The sequence below is a fragment of the Bos taurus genome, chromosome 17, assembly GCF_002263795.3.
Source record: "Bos taurus isolate L1 Dominette 01449 registration number 42190680 breed Hereford chromosome 17, ARS-UCD2.0, whole genome shotgun sequence".
In the NCBI taxonomy this organism is placed as follows: Eukaryota; Metazoa; Chordata; class Mammalia; order Artiodactyla; family Bovidae; genus Bos; species Bos taurus.
Genome location: NC_037344.1, coordinates 63,916,204 through 63,936,111, shown reverse-complemented (window position 1 = coordinate 63,936,111; position 19,908 = coordinate 63,916,204). Strand labels below are relative to the sequence as shown.

At 48.2% G+C, this 19,908-nt stretch overlaps 1 protein-coding gene across 6 annotated transcripts in view; it reads left to right on the top strand.

Annotated features, from left to right (window-relative positions):
• The window catches only part of ACACB (acetyl-CoA carboxylase beta), a 115,102-nt gene that overhangs the window by 24,541 nt on the left and 70,653 nt on the right, over nucleotides 1-19,908 (top strand). For 3 of the 6 annotated variants that reach the window (NM_001205333.2, XM_059875983.1, XM_059875987.1), the window contains exons 3-4: nucleotides 18,242-18,374; nucleotides 18,566-18,704. In NM_001205333.2, the coding sequence (NP_001192262.1) occupies nucleotides 18,242-18,374; nucleotides 18,566-18,704 (272 nt within the window). Of the gene's footprint in view, nucleotides 1-6,079; nucleotides 6,338-16,049; nucleotides 16,965-18,241; nucleotides 18,375-18,565; nucleotides 18,705-19,908 lie in introns of those variants that run through there. The other 3 variants (XM_059875984.1, XM_059875985.1, XM_059875986.1) reach the window with 3 other exon arrangements.

Here is a 19,908-nt window from a genome sequence, read left to right as displayed (position 1 = left end):
CCTCCCTCTAGAAGATTCAAGCCACAAGGCCTCGGAGTAGTCCCAAATGGGACTTGTCTCCTCAAAGTGAGGAGTTTCCTGGGCAGTGAACCAAATGTTGTAGCCACGCGTTCCGGGAAACAAACTCACTCAGAAGGACAATGCAGATATTGGAGTGCAGTTTATTACACCGGCGGGCCCAGGGCAGAGTCTCCTCTTCGCCAAGGACCCCAACCAGTTTTTGTGAAAACCTTATATACCCTAAGTGTATAAGGGTCCCTGAATAGTCTGAACACAGGAAAAAGAAAGATGCAATCAAAGTTAACCCGTGATTCATATGCCTTAAGCCTAGATAGTTGGTGCTGCTGCTGCTGCTGCTAAGTCGCTTCAGTCGTGTCCGACTCTGTGTGACCTCATAGACGGCAGCCCACCAAGCTCCCCCGTCCCTGGGATTCTCCAGGCAAGAACACTGGAGTGGGGTGCCATTTCCTTCTCCAGTGCATGAAAGGGAAAAGTGAAAGTGAAGTTGCTCAGTCGTGTTCCACTTTTAGCGACCCCATGGACTGCAGCCTTCTAGGCTCCTCCGTCCATGGGATTTTCCATGCAAGAGTACTGGAGTGGGGTGCCCACAGTGCACAATTATCAATAGGCTTGTGGTCATACCCCATTAAGCATAATAGAATGTACGATTCTATTCGATTACACAGAAAATTAGGGTATTCTTTTAGCGATGGAGAGCCCTGGGGCTCTTCCTTCTGGGGGCCTGGTTTTCCAGTTGGTGTGTCGTTTCCATAGTTACTGGGCATATAGCTCAAAGTCCACAGTCCAGCCCAAGATGGAGTCCTGCTTTCAAGATAGAGCCTGTTCTGTTTCCTCCTTCACTTTTAAGCACATCATGTGTATACACTGTCAAATGAGGGAAAGCTGGATGAGGAGACAGCCTCTTCCATAGGCACCATGTTTCTGGTGAGCTTAACTTTTAACCCTGGTTACTGGAAGTGAGAAAGAAAATATTCCCTAACTGATGATCTTTAGGGGAAGGCAGTTTTGAGTTTCTGGAGAGGTTAAAGAAACGGCCAGACTTCAGAGCTGAGCTCCACTCTGGTTCTGTCACCCTCCACTGCGTGACCTTGGACGGGGTGCAGCAGCTGTCCTGGCCCCAGTGCTGCATCTGTAAAATTAAACAGGATAATGTTTATAAAGTATGCAGAGTCTGGTACACAGTAGGTGCTTAATAAGAAGTAGATTCCTCCCCAGCGCCTTTCCCACCAGCACCCACTTCATCCAGCACTCAAATTTACCCAGAACTTACCTACTTCTACCTATAGTTTATGCAAATTACCCATTTATCCTTCATAAACACGGTACAATGCTGGCAATGGATCCCTATTTTACAGATGAGAAAACTGAGGCTCTGAGAGGTGAAATAAATACTACTCAGCTTTAAAAAAACAATGAAACAGGGACTTCCCTGGTGGTCCAGTGGCTAAGACTCAGCCCTCTCAATGCAGGGGGTCTGGGTTCGATCCCTGCTCAGGGAATTAGATCACGAATGCCATAACTAAGATCCAATGCAGCAAAATAAATAAAATAAATTTTAAAAAATAATGAAATAAGCCCATTTGCAGCAACATGGATGGACCTAGAGATAACCATATTAAGTGAAGTAAGTCAGCCAGAAAAAAGACAAATATCTTATGATATCACTTATATGTGGAATCTAAAAAAAAAAAGGATACAAATGAACTTACAAAACAGAAACGGACTCATAGACATGGAAAACAAACTTATGGTTACCAAAAGGGATAGCAGGGGAGGATATAAGTTAGAAGTTTGAGATTAACATATATATGTCTGCAAAGAGCTGGACACAGATATATATATATGTGTGTGTGTGTGTGTGTGTATGCATACACGCAAAGTGCTGGACACAACTGAAGCAACATAGCACTCACGCATGCTATATATTTAAAATAGATAAACAAGGACCTACTATATAGCACAGAGAATAATTCAATATCTTGTAATAACCTATAAAGGAAACAGATCTGAAAAAGTATATGTGTATAACTGAATCACTTTGGTGTACAAAAAACTAACACAACACTGTAAATCGACTATGAAAATGTCAGCCACTCAGGCATATCCAACTCTTTGCGACTCTATGATTGTAGCCTGCCAGGCTTCTCTGTCCATGGGATTCTCCAGGCGAGAATACTGGAGTGGGTTGCCATTCCCTTCTCTAGGGGATCTTCCCAACCTAGGGGTTGAACCCAGGTCTTTTGCATTGCAGGCAGATTCTTTACCATCTGAGCCATCAGGGAAATTATACCTCAATTTTAAAAAATGGTTTAAAAAAGAGGCAAAGTACCTTTTCTAAAATCACACAGCTCAGAAGTGGCAGAGCCAGGTTTCAGGGCCAGGTCTGCTAGACAGCAGGACTCAGGTTCTATTGTATCACAGTGTGTTCTCCGGTAATCTCCAATATCCTCTCCCCTCCAGACCCCGTTCTTTCCCTCATTGTGGCAATTTCAGCAGGGATTAGGGAAAAGCAGTTTATTAAACCAAGTTACTCAAATGGATAAGCATCAGACATTGTTAGACCTGGATGTCCAATGAGCTGGTTCTAAGCGACTTCTAAGGAAGAAGGATGGAGAGATGCATTTAGCACAATGGTTCCAGCAGGAAATAAGATAGAATATCCTAGCAGGAAGATTGGAAATGTGCAAATAAATAGGTAAACTGCTAAGTTAGTTTCCAAGTGTGTTCAATGCCAGGAAGGAAACAGGGTACAGAATAAATACCCGTGGGGATCTATTTTAGAGAAATGTGGTCAGGTCAGGTAAGAGCTCTTAGAGGAGGCAACTTTCAAGCCAAACCAGAACAGTCCAATAGAACTTTCTGCCAGGTTGGAATATTCCATTCTGGAATATTCCAGAACTCCGCTGTTCAGTATGGCAGCCATTCAGCACTTGAAGTGTGCCTGGTGTGACTAAAGGACTGAATTTTATTTATTTTTTTATGGCCTCATGATGCAGCTTTGGGATCTCAGTTCCCCAGTCAGGGATTGAGCCTGCACCCTTAGCACACTGGACTGTCAGGGAATTCCCAGAACTGAGTTTTTAATTTAAGTTTTAATGAACTTAAATAGCCTCCTGTGGCTGGCGGCTGTTGCTTTGGATGGCACAGACCCAGCCCTCCTGGACAAAAGGAAAACAACTGTGTGGATTCCTCCTGGGCTCCCCTCCTGTCCCTTTCCTTTTGGGTTCATCTCAGGCCAAGAGTTGGAACCTGACCTTTCCTTGGACTTGAAAACAGTTCCCCTAAGGGTCGGAATCTCATGCAACCATTTGAAACAGAGCTGATGAGAACGTTACATGATGTAGCAAAATAGTTCCTTACTTATTATACTGTGAAATGAAGGTTATGGGGCAATCCCATGGGTTCGTGACAAGCAGCAAAGTGGTTAGTACACAATGGACCTTGGCTAAGATCCTAGGTTCAAAGCCACCTCTTACTAGCATGTTACCCTAATGTTCCCACATTGGGAATGCATGTGTGGATTGAGTGGAATGGGGCAGGCTCAGGATCATACAACTGAGTCCTAAAATTTAAAGTTATGAAACTTAAGTTTATAAACTGGCTGTGAATGTACTTATCAAAACCTGCCTTGCATAGATGCCCAGTTATTTTTGGTCTTCATTTATCCCACTTTGTGTGAATATTTATGCCTTCTTCTGGTGAAATATTAACACCATAATGTGTCATATAAGGCTTACCTTCCTAAAAAAAATTCCCCAATTCCAAAATACATTGGGCCCTGGGGATTTCTGGTGAGGGATTGTGGACATGTGTGTGTAGTATGCTTAGAATATTTACTGGTGCATAGTAAGCACAAAAAACGTTCGAGGGAATTCCCTGGTGGTCCAATGGTTAGTACTCAACTCTTTCACTGCCAAGGTGTGGGTTTGATCCCTGGTTGGTAAACTGAGATCCCACAAGCCATGTGTTGTGGCAAAAAAAAAAAAAAGAAAGAAAGAAAGAAACTGCTCATTCTTAATAAGTGTGTGTGTCTGAAGAGACTAAGCAGTGTCTCCAAACAGTAATCATTGTCTTTGTGTGGTACAATTATGGGTCATTTATATCTTCTTCTACATTTTCTTTCTGCTGAAAATATTGTTATAAGATGTTTTAATGATGTTTACTCACAAAACAGTATAAAAGTGATGGGGAGGAGAAAGCGAACCAGTCATTTCACTACACATATAAGAAGCTGAAGCCCAGAGAGGTTCCGGGGTCTCCCCGAGGCCTCCCAGCATAGGCTGGGAAGACCCCCAAAGCCATTCAAACCCAGACCCTCAGCAGATGCAGATCAGAAAGTGGTCTTCGAACTCGCAGTGTTGATGCTTCCGCTTAACCTGGGCCCCAGGAAAGGCACCTCCAGCCTCCTTCTAACTTGTTCTTTCCATTAATGGGAAGAGTTGTGCTGTGCTGTGCTTAGTCGCTTCAGTCATGTCCAACTCTGTGCAACCCCATGGACTGTAGCCCACCAGGCTCCTCTGTCCATGGGGATTCTTCAGGCAAGAATACTGGAGTTGCTATGCTCTCCTCCAGGGGATCTTCCCAACCCAGAGATCAAACCCAGGTCTCCCGCATTGCAGGCAGACTCTTTAGCATCTGAGCCACTAGGGAAGCCCAATGGGAAGAGTTAGGAGATAGTATTACCGACCAGGGTTATTGGCCTTTCTCAATCAATAGAAACTGACTAGAGGCCAGACAAGAAGTTCAGGCAAGGCTTTATTGGGGCTGAAGTGCCGGCAGCCGCTGCCGGCTGCAGGAGGGAGAGAAAACAAGTAACAGGTTCCTTTGTTTGCTCCCCCAGGAGGGGGGCGAACTCATTCCTTATGTGGGGGGAGGGTAGAGGTGTGTCCAGGGGTCAGGTTGGAGAGGTGGCTTAGGTGGTCTGCCCAGCCCTCTGTGGGGTTGTGTGCAGGGGGCATGCATAATACCCTGCTTTTAATCCTGACACCCACTTTTTGCTCCCAGCTCTTCAGAAATGGCAGCTGGGTGTTATTGTCTTTTTGTATCTGAGGAGCCTGGCAGGCTACAGTCCATGGGGTTGTAAAGAATAGGACAAGACTGAGCATGCACACAGTTTATTTTTAATTTTTTGGTTTGCTATCAACATAAGTTACATTTATTGTTATTGCAGTGTTTGCTAGGCAGTGTTTTGGGTCCTTTCAACTACTTGGAGAAGCATTCATTCATTCATTCTAATTGGAATCAGTTTGTCCGGGTCCAAGTCCCCAGCACCTGTATAAATTCTATCTCTGCATCCTCTTTCCTTATCTGTATAATGATAGGAAATAAAACCAGTAGGGTTGTTGCCATGATTAAATGAGACAAAGGCACCAAAGAGCACCCTGTACATGTCTTAGGGTCACAGGGCAGCTGCGTCCTTCCTGTCTTGGAGGCCCTCATTTTAGCTGGGGACCCAGGTGGTTCCAAGTGTGTGCCAGACGATCACGGGGGAGGGGGTGGGAGGATGGGGGTGGGGAGGAGAGGTGGGTGGGTAGGGAGGAGGCATGGAGCAGACATGTGTCTGGTAGCATAGATGAAAGAATAAGCAAAAGCCGGCACTTGGAAGCCCAAAGTTGACTTTGACTCCGGGGGCTTTTACCAGGCACCGAGGTGACATTGGACTCACATTTTAAAGAACCCCTATTTTCCACCACTTCTCTACTATGTGCGTATTCCAGGACGTGAATTGCTTGAGAGTTTTTCCCAGCTGCCCGAGTGTAGGGGATTGCTATCCTGGAATTGTTCTACTCCAGTCGGAAGAACTGGGGAGCCTCGAGATTCTTTTAAACTCTCGGGCCGCAAGCTCCGGGCGCCCAAGGTCAGCGGTGGCTGCGCGGCTGGCTGCTGGCTGGGCAGGGGGAGGTGGAGGGGCACCTGACGCTGTGGGGAGAGGGCGGGGTCCGCGTTGAGTCCCGGGACTGGAGGCGGGAGGCGGGGCCCGGTATGGGGGCGGGGCCTGCCCGGAAGGCGGGGCCCGCCTGGGGGCGGGGCCTGGCAGGCGCGTCTACCCTTGACACTCGCGTGCCAGACGCTTTTCAGGATGGAGAAGTCAGGCGCAGAGTTGAGCTCCTGCAGGCTGGTGCGCCACTCGGCCCGAGGGTCTCTAGGACAGCGCCTCTGCCTCCCTGTCACGACCTGGCCGGGCCCCAGGACCGGGGTCTGCTTCACGAGTTTCGGGGATGCATGCTCTGCGTCCCAAGAGCAGCCTGGTGAGCGGCAGGACGGTCAACATGAGCCCTGCCAAGTGCAAGGTCTGTTCCCCTGACCGCAAAGTAAAGTAAGTAAGTCTTCCAATATAATGACCGTTATCTTTTATAAGCTTGTGCCAAGTCCCTCCCACCCCACCCCCCAACTCCCTGCCCCGAGTGAAGACCAGCTGCACCACCCCGTCTTCCCCGCCCGCACCCAAAGAAACACCGGTTCAGTTTGGCAGCTGGGGAGATGGAGCCCTCCTCGAAGACGCTAGCTCGGCTTGGCATTTGAAGTGGAGGCAGTGTTGGCAGTGATGCTGATTGGAAGAGGCAGCGCAGGAGCGCACAGGTGCCTCTAGCTGACAGGTTGGCGGAGGCCGAGCTTTCCGCCTCGTCCTCCCCTTAGCCTTGATAAAGATGATGGTTGCACACGGTAGGTATTTTAGAAGCCTCGTGATCGTGAAGCCCAGGGGGGAACTCGCGTGCCCCTGGGCAGGCATCCCATCTAAGGTTGTTTGCTAAGCAGATGAGCGCTGCCATTTCTGTGCCTGAGCCCTTGGTGCCAACTTGTTTTATCTCATTTCTTTTTTTGTCTCATTTTAATTGCTTTTTTTTAAATTACCAAAGTGATGATAATTATGTTCGTTGCTCAAAATTCAGAAAATTATAGATAAGCGAAAAAGGAAGAACAAACTCAACCGTACTTCTGCCCCACACTTGATCTTTATTAACAGTTGCTATATAGTCTTGCAGCCTTTGTGTGTGTGTGCAGATGTATTTTAATTTATGAACTCGAATCACACTGAACATACTATACCATAACTCACATTTTCATTTTATGTCTCATTCTTTGATAAGTATTCTACCACCAGGCTCAGCAGGCTGTGGCCCACAGTTTGTTTTTGTGTACCCTGTGAGCAGAGGATAGTTTTTACCTTTCTTTCCTTCTCTATTTATCTATCTACACTGGGTCTTAGTTGAAGCACATGAGATGTTTTAGCTGTAGCATATAGGATCTAGTTCCATGATCAGAGATCGAACCTGGGCCCCTGCAATGGGAGCGTGGAGTCTTAGCCACTGGACCACCAGGGAAGTCCCAAGAATAGTTTATAACTTTTGAATGGCTGAAACAAATCAAAAGAAGAATACTATTTGGTGAGTTGTGAAAATTACATGAAGTTCAGATTTCAGTGTCTACAAATAAGGTTTTATTGGAACATATATAGCTGTTTTTGTGCTTCAAGGGCAGAGTTTAGTAGTGGAATAGAGACTGTCTAGACTCTAAAACCTAAAGTATTTACTATCCAGTCCTGGACAGAAAACATTTGCCGACCCTTGTTCTGCAACATGCAGAAGGGATCCACTGTGTTCCTTTAAATGGATACACTTTAAAATGTATAATCTCCTACAAAGAATGGATATTTGGGCTCCTTCTCCCTTTTTCGTATTATAACCAACAGAGCAAAAGACAGCTTCATAGCTAAGTCTCTATCACTTGTTCTCTTCCCAGGATATATCCATCTGGCCCATAAACATTCCTTGAATATCTCCCGAGTGTAAGGTCTGCATCTGCAAACGGGAAGGGACCCAGAAATGTTTGGGAAACCTGAGCTCTGCCTTCTGGGAACTCTTGATCTAGTGGGGGAAGCAGGTGTTTTCTTAGTAATTCAAAATCACGGCCCCCTGGGGCAACAGTAATTAAGTGCTTCCTCTATGGGGTGCTTTCAGGATGCCAGACTGAACACTCTGTATGTGTGAGCTCATGCCAGGTCTGCATCACCACCATGGGACACTCAGTGGGTGCTGTCACCCCCATTTTACAGATGAGGAAACTGAGGCTGTCGGGGCTGGTGAGAGGATAACCAGGATTCACACTCAGGCTGTTGCGCAAAGGGCTGTCCATGGGCAGCCATGTTCGAATGCTTGATGTGCGTGAACAGACTCTAAATGTCAGCCCTTCCTCATGTTGGACTAGTCAGAAGACTAAAGGACTCGGCTGGCAGCTAGTGACTATGGCTGGTGAGCACACCAGGAAAGTAAGGACTCCTAGAGCCAGAAGGACCTCAGTGGTTGATGATTTCTCAGCTGTGGGCTTCAGAGAGAGCAAGAGCCGTGTCCCAGACGTGCGGCCACTCCTCCAGGAGGGAGGCTGACCCTCCAGTTTTTTGGTCCTTCCGCAGAGCAGACTGTCAGAGCCTTCAGAGAGACTTGAAGGGCTCAGAGTGTGTCTGTGCAGAGGGCCCGCAGAAGGGCAGGGCTCCCAGATTTGGGTCACGGTCATTCTTGTACACTAAGTTTTTTGGGGAGTATGGGAGTTACATTTCTTCCACATTTGGAGCCCTAATCTAACCTGTCCAGCCAAAACACTCAAATCCTAGAGTAACAGGTAGTCTGGAGAGGATATATTTTTTTTCCCTATTACCACAAAAACTTTAGCCTGTAACTCTTTTCGTTTTTCTCGCTGCACTGGGTTTTCATTGCAGCATGCAGGCTCTTAGTTGCAGCATGCAGGATCTAGTTCCCCGACCAGGGGGTTGAACCTGGGCCCCCTGCATCGGGAGGGTGGAGTCTTAACCTCTGTACCACCAGGGAAGTCCTTAACCTATAACTTTTGTTGTTTATTGTTGTTTAATCGCTAAGTCATATCTGACTCCTTGCAACCCCATGGATTGCAGTGTGCCAGGCTTCCCTGTCCTTCACTATCTCCTGGACTTCGCTCAGACTCATGTCCATTGAGTCGATAATGCCATCCAACCACACCTTAACCCAAAAGAATAGCTTTCACAAATACTTTAATCCAAAGGAGTGAACTTGCAAAAAATTGGAATTGTCCTGGCAAGTTCAGAAGACCATGCGATCACAGTGTATATAATAATGAAAGTGAAAAGTGAAAGTCAGGTCGCTCAGTTGTGTCTGACTCTTTGCGACCCCATGGAGTGTAGCTTACCAGGCTCCTCTCTCCATGGGATTTTCCAGGCAAGGGTACTGGAGTGGTTTGCCATTTCCTTCTCCAGGGGATCTTCCCAACCCAGAGATTGAACCTGGGTCTCCTGCATTGCAGGCAGACACTTTACCATCTATGAGCCACTATGAAGGTGCTTTCTTGGGTCACTGCATGGATCCTCTCTTAGCTTAGAGTCGCTAAAAAGATGAAGATAGACAGCCCCACTCTGCCACTGAGCTGTGTAACCTTTAGCAAGTGTCATCCACCGTCTGAACCTTGGTTTCCTCATCTGTCCCTGAGGCTGATCCTAACTGGACTTTCCAGACTTCTTATGCACAGAACTTGGGGTTTTGAGTGCTGTCCTGAGTCAGCACAGACATTTGCATAGCTGATAACAGTGATGACAGGATTCGGTTGCAAAAGATTCCTGGGGAGTTGTGAGGTGTTTGTAATCCTGTCCTGAAGGCCTAGATGATCTACTGAGGAGCCAGAACTAGCAGGAAGGCAAGGTCCCAAATGCCAGCCAGCATCCTTTGGTGTGCAAACAGGACTAGAGTTCAGAGAACAGATGAATGAATGTGGGTCAGAGTGGTTGGAGAAGAGCTGCTCAAGAGGAGTCTTGAGTGGAATAGAATGAGATAAAGTTGAGGGCCAGGAGGCAGAAGAATCTGGTCTTCAGTGAGTCCCACAATACCCCATGGTGACATCACTGCTAAGGGAATCCGGCTCAGCACCACGGCCAGCTGCCCATGTTGACCTGTTGATTGTTGGTGGGTCTCACTCCTGCGTCGTGCACATTAGAATTTCCTGGGGGGGCTTTTGAAAACTGTAGATGCCTGAGTCCCCCATCAATCCCTCCACCCCTAGAGATGCTGATTGATTAGTAGACCGGGCATCAGTTTTTTGGGGACGGGCTGTGCTGGGTCTTTGTTGTGGCATGTGCACAGGCTTCTCTTTAGTTTTGATACATGGGCTCTTACTGCCGAGCTCGGGCTTCTCATCGTAGAGGGCCAGGTTCTCTAGTTGTGGCATATGGGCTCTAGAGTGAGCGGGACCTCTGGTTGCCCCATGACATATGGGGTGTTAGTTCTTCAGCCAGGGATCACACCATCCCCTGCATCTGAAGGCAAATTCTTAACCTCTGGACTACCAGGGAAGTCCCCCATTAGGATTTTGAATGTTTGCGTTTCTTATCAGGAGCCAAAGCACAAAGTGTGGAAACAACTTTCCCCTGACTCCCCAGGTCATAAGTAGTAGATTCTGATTCAAAGCCTGGAAGGACCGCTCTAATCTGCTGGGATGTCTCAGCAGTGGCACTGTTGACATTTGGGGCCCTGCAGATGGTGACTGCAGTCACAAACTTAAAAGAAATCTGCTTGGAAGGAAAGCTGAGACAAACCTAGACAGCGTATTAAAAAGCAGAGCCATCACTTTGCTGACAACAGTCCATCTAGTCAAAGCTGTGGTTTTTCCAGTAGTCACGTACAGATGTGAGTTAGACTGTAAAGAAGTCTGAACCCCGAATAATTGATGCTTTCAAACTGTGGTGCTGGAGAAGCCTCTTGAGAATCCCTTGGACAGCAAGGAGATCAAACCAGTCAATCCTAAAGGAAGTCAACCCTGAATGTTCATTGGAAGAACTGATGCCGAAGCTGAAGCTCCAGTACTTTGGCCACCTGATGCAAAGAGCTGACTCATTGGAAAAGACCCTGATGCTGTAAAAGATTGAGGGCAAGAGGAGAAGGGGACGGTAGAGGATGAGATGGTTGGATGGCATCGCTGACTCAATGGACATGAGTTTGAATGAACTCTGGGAGATGGTGAAGGACAGGGAAGCCTGGCATGCTGCAGTTCATGGGATCACAAAGGGTTGGACACAACTTAGTGACCGAATGAGAGTCTTCGTGGGGGGCTTTGCAAGATGTTGAGAAGCATCCTTGGCTTTATCCACTAGATGCCAGGAGCACATTCCACATTGTGACACCCAAAAATGTCTGCAGGCATCGCTGTGTGTCCCCAGGGGGGCAAGGTCGCACCCAGTTGAGAACCCTGGCCTTCAAAATTGTGTCTCAGATGGGAGTGCTTATTTTTCTAAGTCCAGACCATATAGTTACTTCCACTGATTTCAGATGGCTTTCTGCCTTGAAATTAGCTTCCGGGGGTCAGGGAGAGTCGGACTGGAAGCCCAGCTCTGCCACCTGCCAGCTGTGTGACTTGAGGTCCGTGGGCCTCTCTGAGCCTCAGTTTCTTCATTGTGCGGAGATGATGGCCTCCCCTGTGTAAGGCTGGGGATTCAGGGAGGCACCCTCTGGGCCCAGTCTATGGTGACACTTGAGGATGTTTATTCCTTCCTTCCCCATGCAGCCCTGCCTGTTCTCATGCCTGGGCAGCTGACGGTGTTTGGTGTTTTGCTGACAGCTCTCTTGCATAGTTGACTGCACCTGAAGTCATTTCCAAAGTCACCGTGGAGTATTTCAGCCCCCACACTTGTCTTGGAACAAATGCCGGCCAAAGGTCAGCCCCCCAGAGCTAATGTTGATTGGCCTCCAGCTTCGTCAGAAACAGATTAAAAATAGCCACCGGCTCTGAGGCTGGCCCCGAAGCAAAGCCACAGCAGCAGCACTGTGTTCACCCACCTACTTCGCTGTGATGGGTTTGGGGCCCACCTGATGGAGGGGCTGTGTCCCCAGTTTTGAAATCAAAATGGCAGCCATGAATGGTTTTCCCCAGGCCACAAAAAGGTGTTTTTCTAGCGGTTGAGATTTTCTTTGTTGCACTTTAGGTCAAATCGCTGAGTTTTAAGATTGTGTGTATAAAAATGGGATGTCTCAGATTTTCTGAAGCCAGAGGATCAAGCTAGCCAGTTGGGGAGACCAGTGGGGAGAGTGGGTGGTTGGGGAGGAGGCCCTGGGCAGAGGAGCAGCCTGATGCTATTCTTGGTTAGATGGGGAGATCAGTAGCCCCTGATCTCTTGGCATCACTGCACTGAAATAATAAAGTTTTCCGTGCACCCAGTGCTGGCTTTTACTTTCTATCAGTTCAGTTCATTCCAGTCACTCAGTCATGTCCGAGTCTTTGCGACCCCATGGACTACAGCACGCCAGGCTTCCCTGTCCATCGCCAACACCCAGAGCTTGCTCAAACCCACGTCCATCGAGTCGGTGATGCCATCCAACCATCTCATCCTCTGTCGTCCCCTTCTCCTCCTGCCTTCAACTTTCCCTCCATCAGGGTCTTTCCCAATGAGTCAGTTCTTTGCATCAGGTGGCCAAAGTATCAGAGCTTCGGCATCCATCCTTCCATGGACTATCTAGGGCTGATCTCCTTTAGGATGGACTGGTTGGATCTCCTTGCAGTCCAAGGGACTCTCAAGAGTCTTCTCCAACACCACAGTTCAAAAGCATCAATTCTTCAGCGCTCAGCTTTCTTTTGGGTCCAACTCTCACATCCACACATGACCACTGGAAAACATACTAGCTTGTTTAATCCTCACAATCCAGTGAGGCACGTGTTGTTATCCTCACTTTACAGTGGAGGCTACTGAGTGCCGGTGGAAACCAAAACGACCATGGCTTTCAGCATCCCTGTTACAACGTTAATAGCTTTCTCTTCTTACTGAAAATAATAGTGTGATGGAAAATTTAACGAATGTAGGCAAAAAGAAGAAAACAGGAAAAGCCCGTTGTTCAACCACTGTGAGAAGACTGCCTATTTTGGTGTCTGTTTTCCTACATGAGGGGTCTGCAAATGACGGCCCTAAGGCCAAATCTGCCTGTTTTCTAAAGCAGGGGTCCCCAGCCTCTGGGATCTACTGCCCGATGATCTGAGGTGGAGCTGATGTAACAATAATAGAAATAAGATGCACAATACAAGTCATGTGCTCGAGGAATCCTGAAACCATCTCCCCCGCTGCCCTGTCTGTGGCAAAATGATCTTCCACAAAACTGGCCCCTGGTGCCAAAAGGTTGGGGACCACTGTTTTAAAGAAATAAAAACAGGCTGTTGTTCAGTGAAACAAAACACGCTGAACTGCTTGCTGGTTCACGGGATGTAATTCTGATGAAAGCCCTGTCCACATTTGCAAGATGATATTGACCTCCAGAGTCCTTTTCCAAGTCCCATTTCATTTTAGCACTTCAGTCCCAGGAGGTTTTAGAAGAGAAGCTGGTTGCAGTTTATGGGAGGCAGGAAGGCCGCCAGCTCAAGGGCCGGAAATCCCTTGTCCATTTGTTTGTTCTTTCAGGCAGCGTGCAGAAGCCCAGTTGAACTAAGAAAGTCTTCACTGAAAAATACAAGTCCTCTTCTGGTGTAGCCTCATGCCCTCACGATGGGTTTCTGTCATTCATTTCTGGTTTTGCTCCCTGGCCTGGAAGTCAGTTTTTTCATTTCTGATAGGCAGAGCCTGGAGAGGGTGAGGGGGGACAGACTGCAGGTTTCTAGAAGGCTTTCCCCATGGGGAACTATCCTGGATGCAAAGACTTTGTGTAGCAGGAAGTGCCCACACCCAGCATTTCCTGATGTGATGGCAAGAGCCCCAATCCTGTTTACTTGCTGGGTGATTGCCTGGCTGGGCCTCAGTTTGCCTATCTGTAAAATGGGATCTCTTTCCCCCAGCGGCTTATTGGCCTACAACTTTGCTGTTGCCAGTGGCCTGCTGGCAGTGTTCCTTGGGACCTGTCAGTTCTTCACCAAAACTTTTTGGCCCCTCAGACCCACTCAGCCCTGCCCTCCCAAGATTCCTGGTGACACAGTTATTGGACACATCCCTCGGTGGCAAACCTCTAACTTAATCCCTGGCAGGTGGCTGTCTCCCTGCTTGAATAGCCCATTGGTGGGATGAGAGAGAGTGGACAGAACGCCTGATTCCGCACCTATTTAAACCTCACCAAATGACAGGAGCTTTTTCTTTTAAGTTTTGTTTGTTTCGTTTGGCTGCACTGTGCCTTCATTGCTGCGTGCGTGCTTTCTGAGTTGCAGTCAGTGGAGGCTGCTCTCTAGATGCGGTGAGCAAGCTTTTCGCAGCGGTGGCTTCTCTCGTTGGGGAGCGCCGACTCTAGGGTGCTGGGGCCTCGGCAGTTGCAGGACGTGGGCTCAGTAGTTTCGACTCCTAGGCTCTAGAGCGCAGGCTTAGTAGTTGTGTCCCAAGCTTAGTTGCTCCGCGGCATGTGGGATCCTTCTGGACCAGGGATCAACCCTGCATCCCAGCCGCTAGCAGGTGGATTCTTCACCACTGGACCACCAGGGAATTCCAAGCTTTTTCTTAAAGAGCTGGAAACCCATCAGGCCCCAGCAGAACAGAAGCAGGAGTTAGCAGTGACATTTTGGAAACTGGAAAGCAGATGAACAAGCAGTCTCTGGTTAACGGAACCAAGAGGTCTGAGCCATAAGGAGCAGAGAGAGAAGCTGAGAGCCTGTGTCCCGAAGGCACCGGGATCAGCAGCATCGTGTGCTTCTGCGTCTGGGGACCCCAACGTGAGGAGGACAAGGTGACAGAACCACAGGTCTCTCATTTGCCCAGGTGGCTGGGGGCTGCCCACTCCCACCCCGGTTGCACACAGGTGGTTTGGTCTCTGGAGGGTGGGGAGTAGAGGGTCTTCGGACTGGACACTGATGAGCGTGGTGGAGCATGTGGGGCCTGCTTCCCACACCGGAGGATGGGTGCTGTGTCACTGCTGAATCCTGAAAGCTGTCCTGTCCTCCAGACCTGTCCCAGCACCTGGCCAACCTTTAATTCCAGGCAGAAGGCTGAGCACCAAAGAATTGATGCTTTCGAACTGTGGTGCTGGAGAAGATTCTTGAGAGTCCCTTAGACTGCAAGGAGATCCAACCAGTCAATCCTAAAGGAAATCAACCCTCAATATTCATTGCAAAGGCTGATGCTGAAGCTCCAATACTTTGGCCACCTGATGCAAACAGCTGATTCATTAGAAAAGACCCCAATGCTGGGAAAGATCAAGGGCAAGAGGAGAAGGGGACTACAGAGGATGAGATGGTTGTATGGCATTGCTGACTCAATGGACATGAGTTTGAGCAAACTCTGGGAGATAGTGAAGGACAGGGAAGCCTGGTTTGCTGCAGTTCGTGGGGTCACAAAGAGTAGGACACGACTTGGTGACTGAACAACAGAAGCCCCACAGACTTGTCCTTGCTGGAGGAACTGGACCAGCCAGCAAGGATGACTTGAAAAATACTTGGAATTCCCCAACACACAGCCCTCCCACCCAATCACTCTGCATTGAGCTTAGGGTTCAGTGACTTCACCACATGCCCAGTACTTTTCATCAACTCTCTGGTTCCTGCTCTTGGTCCTGAGAGAGCAACCAAGGCTTATCATACATTCAAGTACAGTTTCGAAGATGGAAGGCAAACCACAAACACCCAACCAAAAGGGACACAGGAAACATGGGAGATACAGAAACCACATCAGGAGAAGAGAACTTGGAAAAGCTATGGTAAATACCCTCATCAGGGGCAGGGAGGGTGCCGCACACATAGGAACAGGGTGCATAGGAAAGGGGACATTTGCAGCCCCAAACCATGCTCTTGGACATTAAAAGCATGCTATTAGAACAGTTAGGAGCTAAGGCTGAGGGAATAGCCCAGAAGGAATAAGAAAAGAGTAATAAGAGAGGGAAAAATATATAAACTTGTGGGCCAATTCAGGAATTTCAACATCCAGATAATAGGAGAAAGTGAAGAAAAAAGAGGCAGTTAAGTCACTAAGGAGATTTTGTTGTTGTTCAGTCACTGAGTTATGTGCAGCTCTTTTCGACCCCATTGACTGCAGCATGCCAGGCCTCCCTGTCCTTCACTATCTCCCAAGTTTGCTCTAACTCATGTCCATTGAGTGGGTGATGCCATCCAACCATCTTATCCTCTGTTGTCCCCTTCTCTTCCTGTCCTCAAATTTTTCCCAGGTTCAGGGTCTTTTCCAATGAGTTGGCTCTTCACATCAGGTGGTCAAAGTATTGGAGCTTCAGCTTCATCATCAGCCCTTCCAATGAATATTCAGGGTTGATATCCTTTAGGACTGACTGGTTTGATCTCCTTGCTGTCCAAGGGACTCACTCTCGAGAGTCTTCTCCAGCACCATAGTTCGAAAGCATCAATTCTTCAGTGCTCAGCATTCTTTATACTCCAACTCTCACATCTGTTCATGACTACTGGAAAAACCAGTAGCTTTGACTACTCGAACCTTTGTCAGGAAAGTGATGGACAATTTGCAGATAAATCTCCAGATTTCAGTTTCTAGAGTGAAGGAACCTGACAGCTTCCCAGTGTTACTGATGGAAGTAGACACATACCTCAGCATATTCCTAAAATTGTTCCCTAAATTTATAGGATACTGGCGAAAAGAGAAGAAGCTATAAGCTTCTGGATAGGAAAAAACAGGTCACCTACAAAGGGACCGAGGATCAGCATAGCTCTGGTTCTAGCATTCTTGAAAGCCACAACAACAATGGCTGGAGGCTTCCAAAATTCTTAAGGAGAAGGCTTTCCCTCCTAGGATTCCATGCACAGCTAAATGACTGAGTCCGGTGTGAGGGCAGAAGGAAGACACTTTTAGAACACGCAAGGCCACAGAGCATGTGCTCCCCCGAACACATTTTCTTAGAAAGCTACTGAAGGATGTCTTCCGTTGAACCAAGAGAGTAGATCAAAGAAGAGCAAGACATGGAGGACAAAAAAGCAAAGGGATCTAAGAGAACCAAAGAAGGCCTCTGGGGTGAGAGCAACAAAAGAAGCCTATACAGCCGGGACCAAGACAGGCATGTTGGGGCATCACTGTCGTGTGTCCTGCCGTTTGTCATCTTTCTAACTGGACGAAACTACTGTAGGATATGTCCTGGCAAGACAAGGGGTCTATCAAAAGAGAGGGAGCCACGTGGTGCCCTGAATTTGGGGGTAAAACCCCAGGAAAGGCACAGGGAAGCCGAAGGATGTCAGTAAAGGGAAGTCCCAGCTGATGGTTGTACAGGGGTTTAGTGGACTCTGTCCAGATGAAAGCGGTGTTGGGGCTTTCAGGAGGGATGTGGCCAGTGAAAAAGCAGTGGAACTGATTGTCTTACGTGTCCTGCTGCTGCTAAGTCGCTTCAGTCATGTCCGACTCTGTGCGACCCCATAGACGGCAGCCCATGAGGCTCCTCCGTCCATGGGATTTTCCAGGCAAGAGTGCTGGAGTGGGGTGCCATTACGTGTCCTAGGAGGCTGAGGAGTGAGATGAAGATGCAAGGAAAACCAAGCTAAAAAAAAAAAGTCATTGATCCAGGGAAAAAAAAGCAAAAAGAAAGGGACATCTGATATGCCACAAACCCTCACCTGTGAATAATGATCCCAGACCCATAAAACACCATAAATTTACCAAATCGCAGGAAACCTGTATTACGAGGTTGGGGAAAGGGGATGGGGTGGCTGCTTAAGAGCAGTAATTCCATGTCTGCCAAGATAACAAGCTCATAGATGGATGATGTCTTAATGGATGACTCATAAGATAACGAACACACATCGTTCAGAAGCACAGAGATGTGTAAATGCCTGAGTCCAATGTGATTTCCTGTGGAGTGGGGTTCTAGAGGGGCAATGGGACAAGGACCTTCTATTTTGTTGTTATGCATTTCTTTATTGTTCTCAGTTTTTTTTTTTTAAGCTTGATATACAAGTACAGAAAAGCACACGAAAGGTACAAACTGCTTCACAAATATAAAGTATTAGAATGTGTGCTTCTCTGATCTTACACTAGTACCCTGTTGTAAGTTGGGGGTTTTTTTGGTATTATTTGAGTTCCTAAATTGTGAGAATTTATAAAAAGAGTGAATTGAAGATGAAAAACCTGAAAATACAGCTTAGGACAGATCACGGGGTCTCTTCTGCTTCTTTTGTGATCTAACCTCTTGAAGTCTCTTCGTAAAGTGTTTCAGGGTCCGCAGAGAGGGACTGCAAAGCTGCAGGAGTCTGATGGAGTTTGGCTTCTCTGTGGAAATGAATTTCCTAGGGGCCTGCGTGTCCCCAACCTGCTTGCTCACGGGTCTGTCCTGTTCCCTTGCAGGCCCAGCATGTCGGGGCTCCACCTGGCAAGAAGGGGCCGAGAACAGAAGAAAGTGGACCTGCACAGAGACTTCACCGTGGCTTCCCCTGCTGAGTTCGTCACACGCTTTGCGGGGCATCTGGTCATCGAGAAGGTACAGGTGGGGTCCCGGCACTCGGGGTGGGGTGGAACAGGCCAACCTGCCTCAGGCTGCAGAGAAAGGCCCGCCCGTTGGTGAGCACTTGCAGGAGCAGGAGGTACCCTCGGAGGCTCTCAGAGATGAGAGGAACCCTGGGGTAGCACATAGCCTCCAGCACAGGCCCCCTGCCCTTTTCCTCTGTCCAGGTGCTCATCGCGAACAACGGTATTGCCGCCGTGAAATGCATGCGCTCCATCCGCAGGTGGGCCTATGAGATGTTCCGAAATGAGCGGGCCATCCGGTTCGTAGTCATGGTAACGCCAGAGGACCTCAAGGCCAACGCAGGTACTGCGGCCCTGACTCCCTCCCTCTCTGCCACGCCCCATCCTCACCTCCTCCACTCAGCCTGGGCCAAGTCCATCCTGTACCCCAGAAAGCATTGCAGGGTACCTCTCCCAATTCCATATTTATTTCCCAATCTTCTCTATTTAATTAAAATGTCTGCTTCTAACAAGAGTGACCCATAAGCCTGATAAAAATGCAAATGGTTAACATGCAAAGTGGAAATCTCACCTTTGAGGAGCGTCCATGTTACAGTAGCTTGGCATCTTTCCCTCCAGATGCTTTTTTCTTGCACGGGTATGTGCTGTTTTTTCAATCGTTCCTTCATTTTTCTACTTATTTATCGCTCCATGTCTATCAGCATAGATCATTCTGTTAATAACTATTGGGCAGTTTGATTTTTCTACAGTCCATGGGGTCACTAGGAGTTGGACATGACTGAGCGACTTCACTTTCATTTTTCACTTTCATGGATTGGAGAAGGAAATGGCAACCCACTCCAGTGTTCTTGCCTGGCGAATCCCAGGGACGGGGGAGCCTGGTGGGCTGCCATCTATGGGGTTGCAGAGTTGGAGACGACTGAAGCGACTTAGCAGCAGCAGCAGCAGTTTGATTTTTCCCCTGAACAATTGTGTCCCATTATAGATTCTGCACACGGTAGCCAAACAGATCTTTTAAAACACAACTCAGTTTCCATCAGCATGCCCTGTCCCCCACCCTGTGTCCAGCACCAGCTCCCTCACCCCCGAACCTCCCCATAGTGAAGGTCCTGGGCTCTGCTCTGCACTGATGGAGTCTCCGTTTTATTTACTACAGTGAGGACAGGTTTGCTCGTTAGCCCCATTTTACAGATGAGATAATTGAGGCACAAAGGTGTGACTCAGTTGCCCAGGGACCTGGGGATTGGAACTGTGGGCTGAGTCCACAGCCTGATGCTGTGGGGTCACTCCTCACACTTAGGCTAAAATTTGAGAACCTCACCAAGGCTAGTTAAGGCCTCACATGACTTGGCCCCTGCTGGCCTCCCAAACTCCCATCTCCTGCCTCTCAGCCTCTATCCCTGGGTCCCTGTCCCACTGGCCTCATCAGTGTTGGCCTCGCTCTTTTCTGTTGCAGAGGCTTGGAAAGTTCTGGACCGTTTGCTGACAGTGCTTTCCGGAAGCTCTTTGCACAGCAGGCCTCCACTCCCCCATGCACAATTTGAATG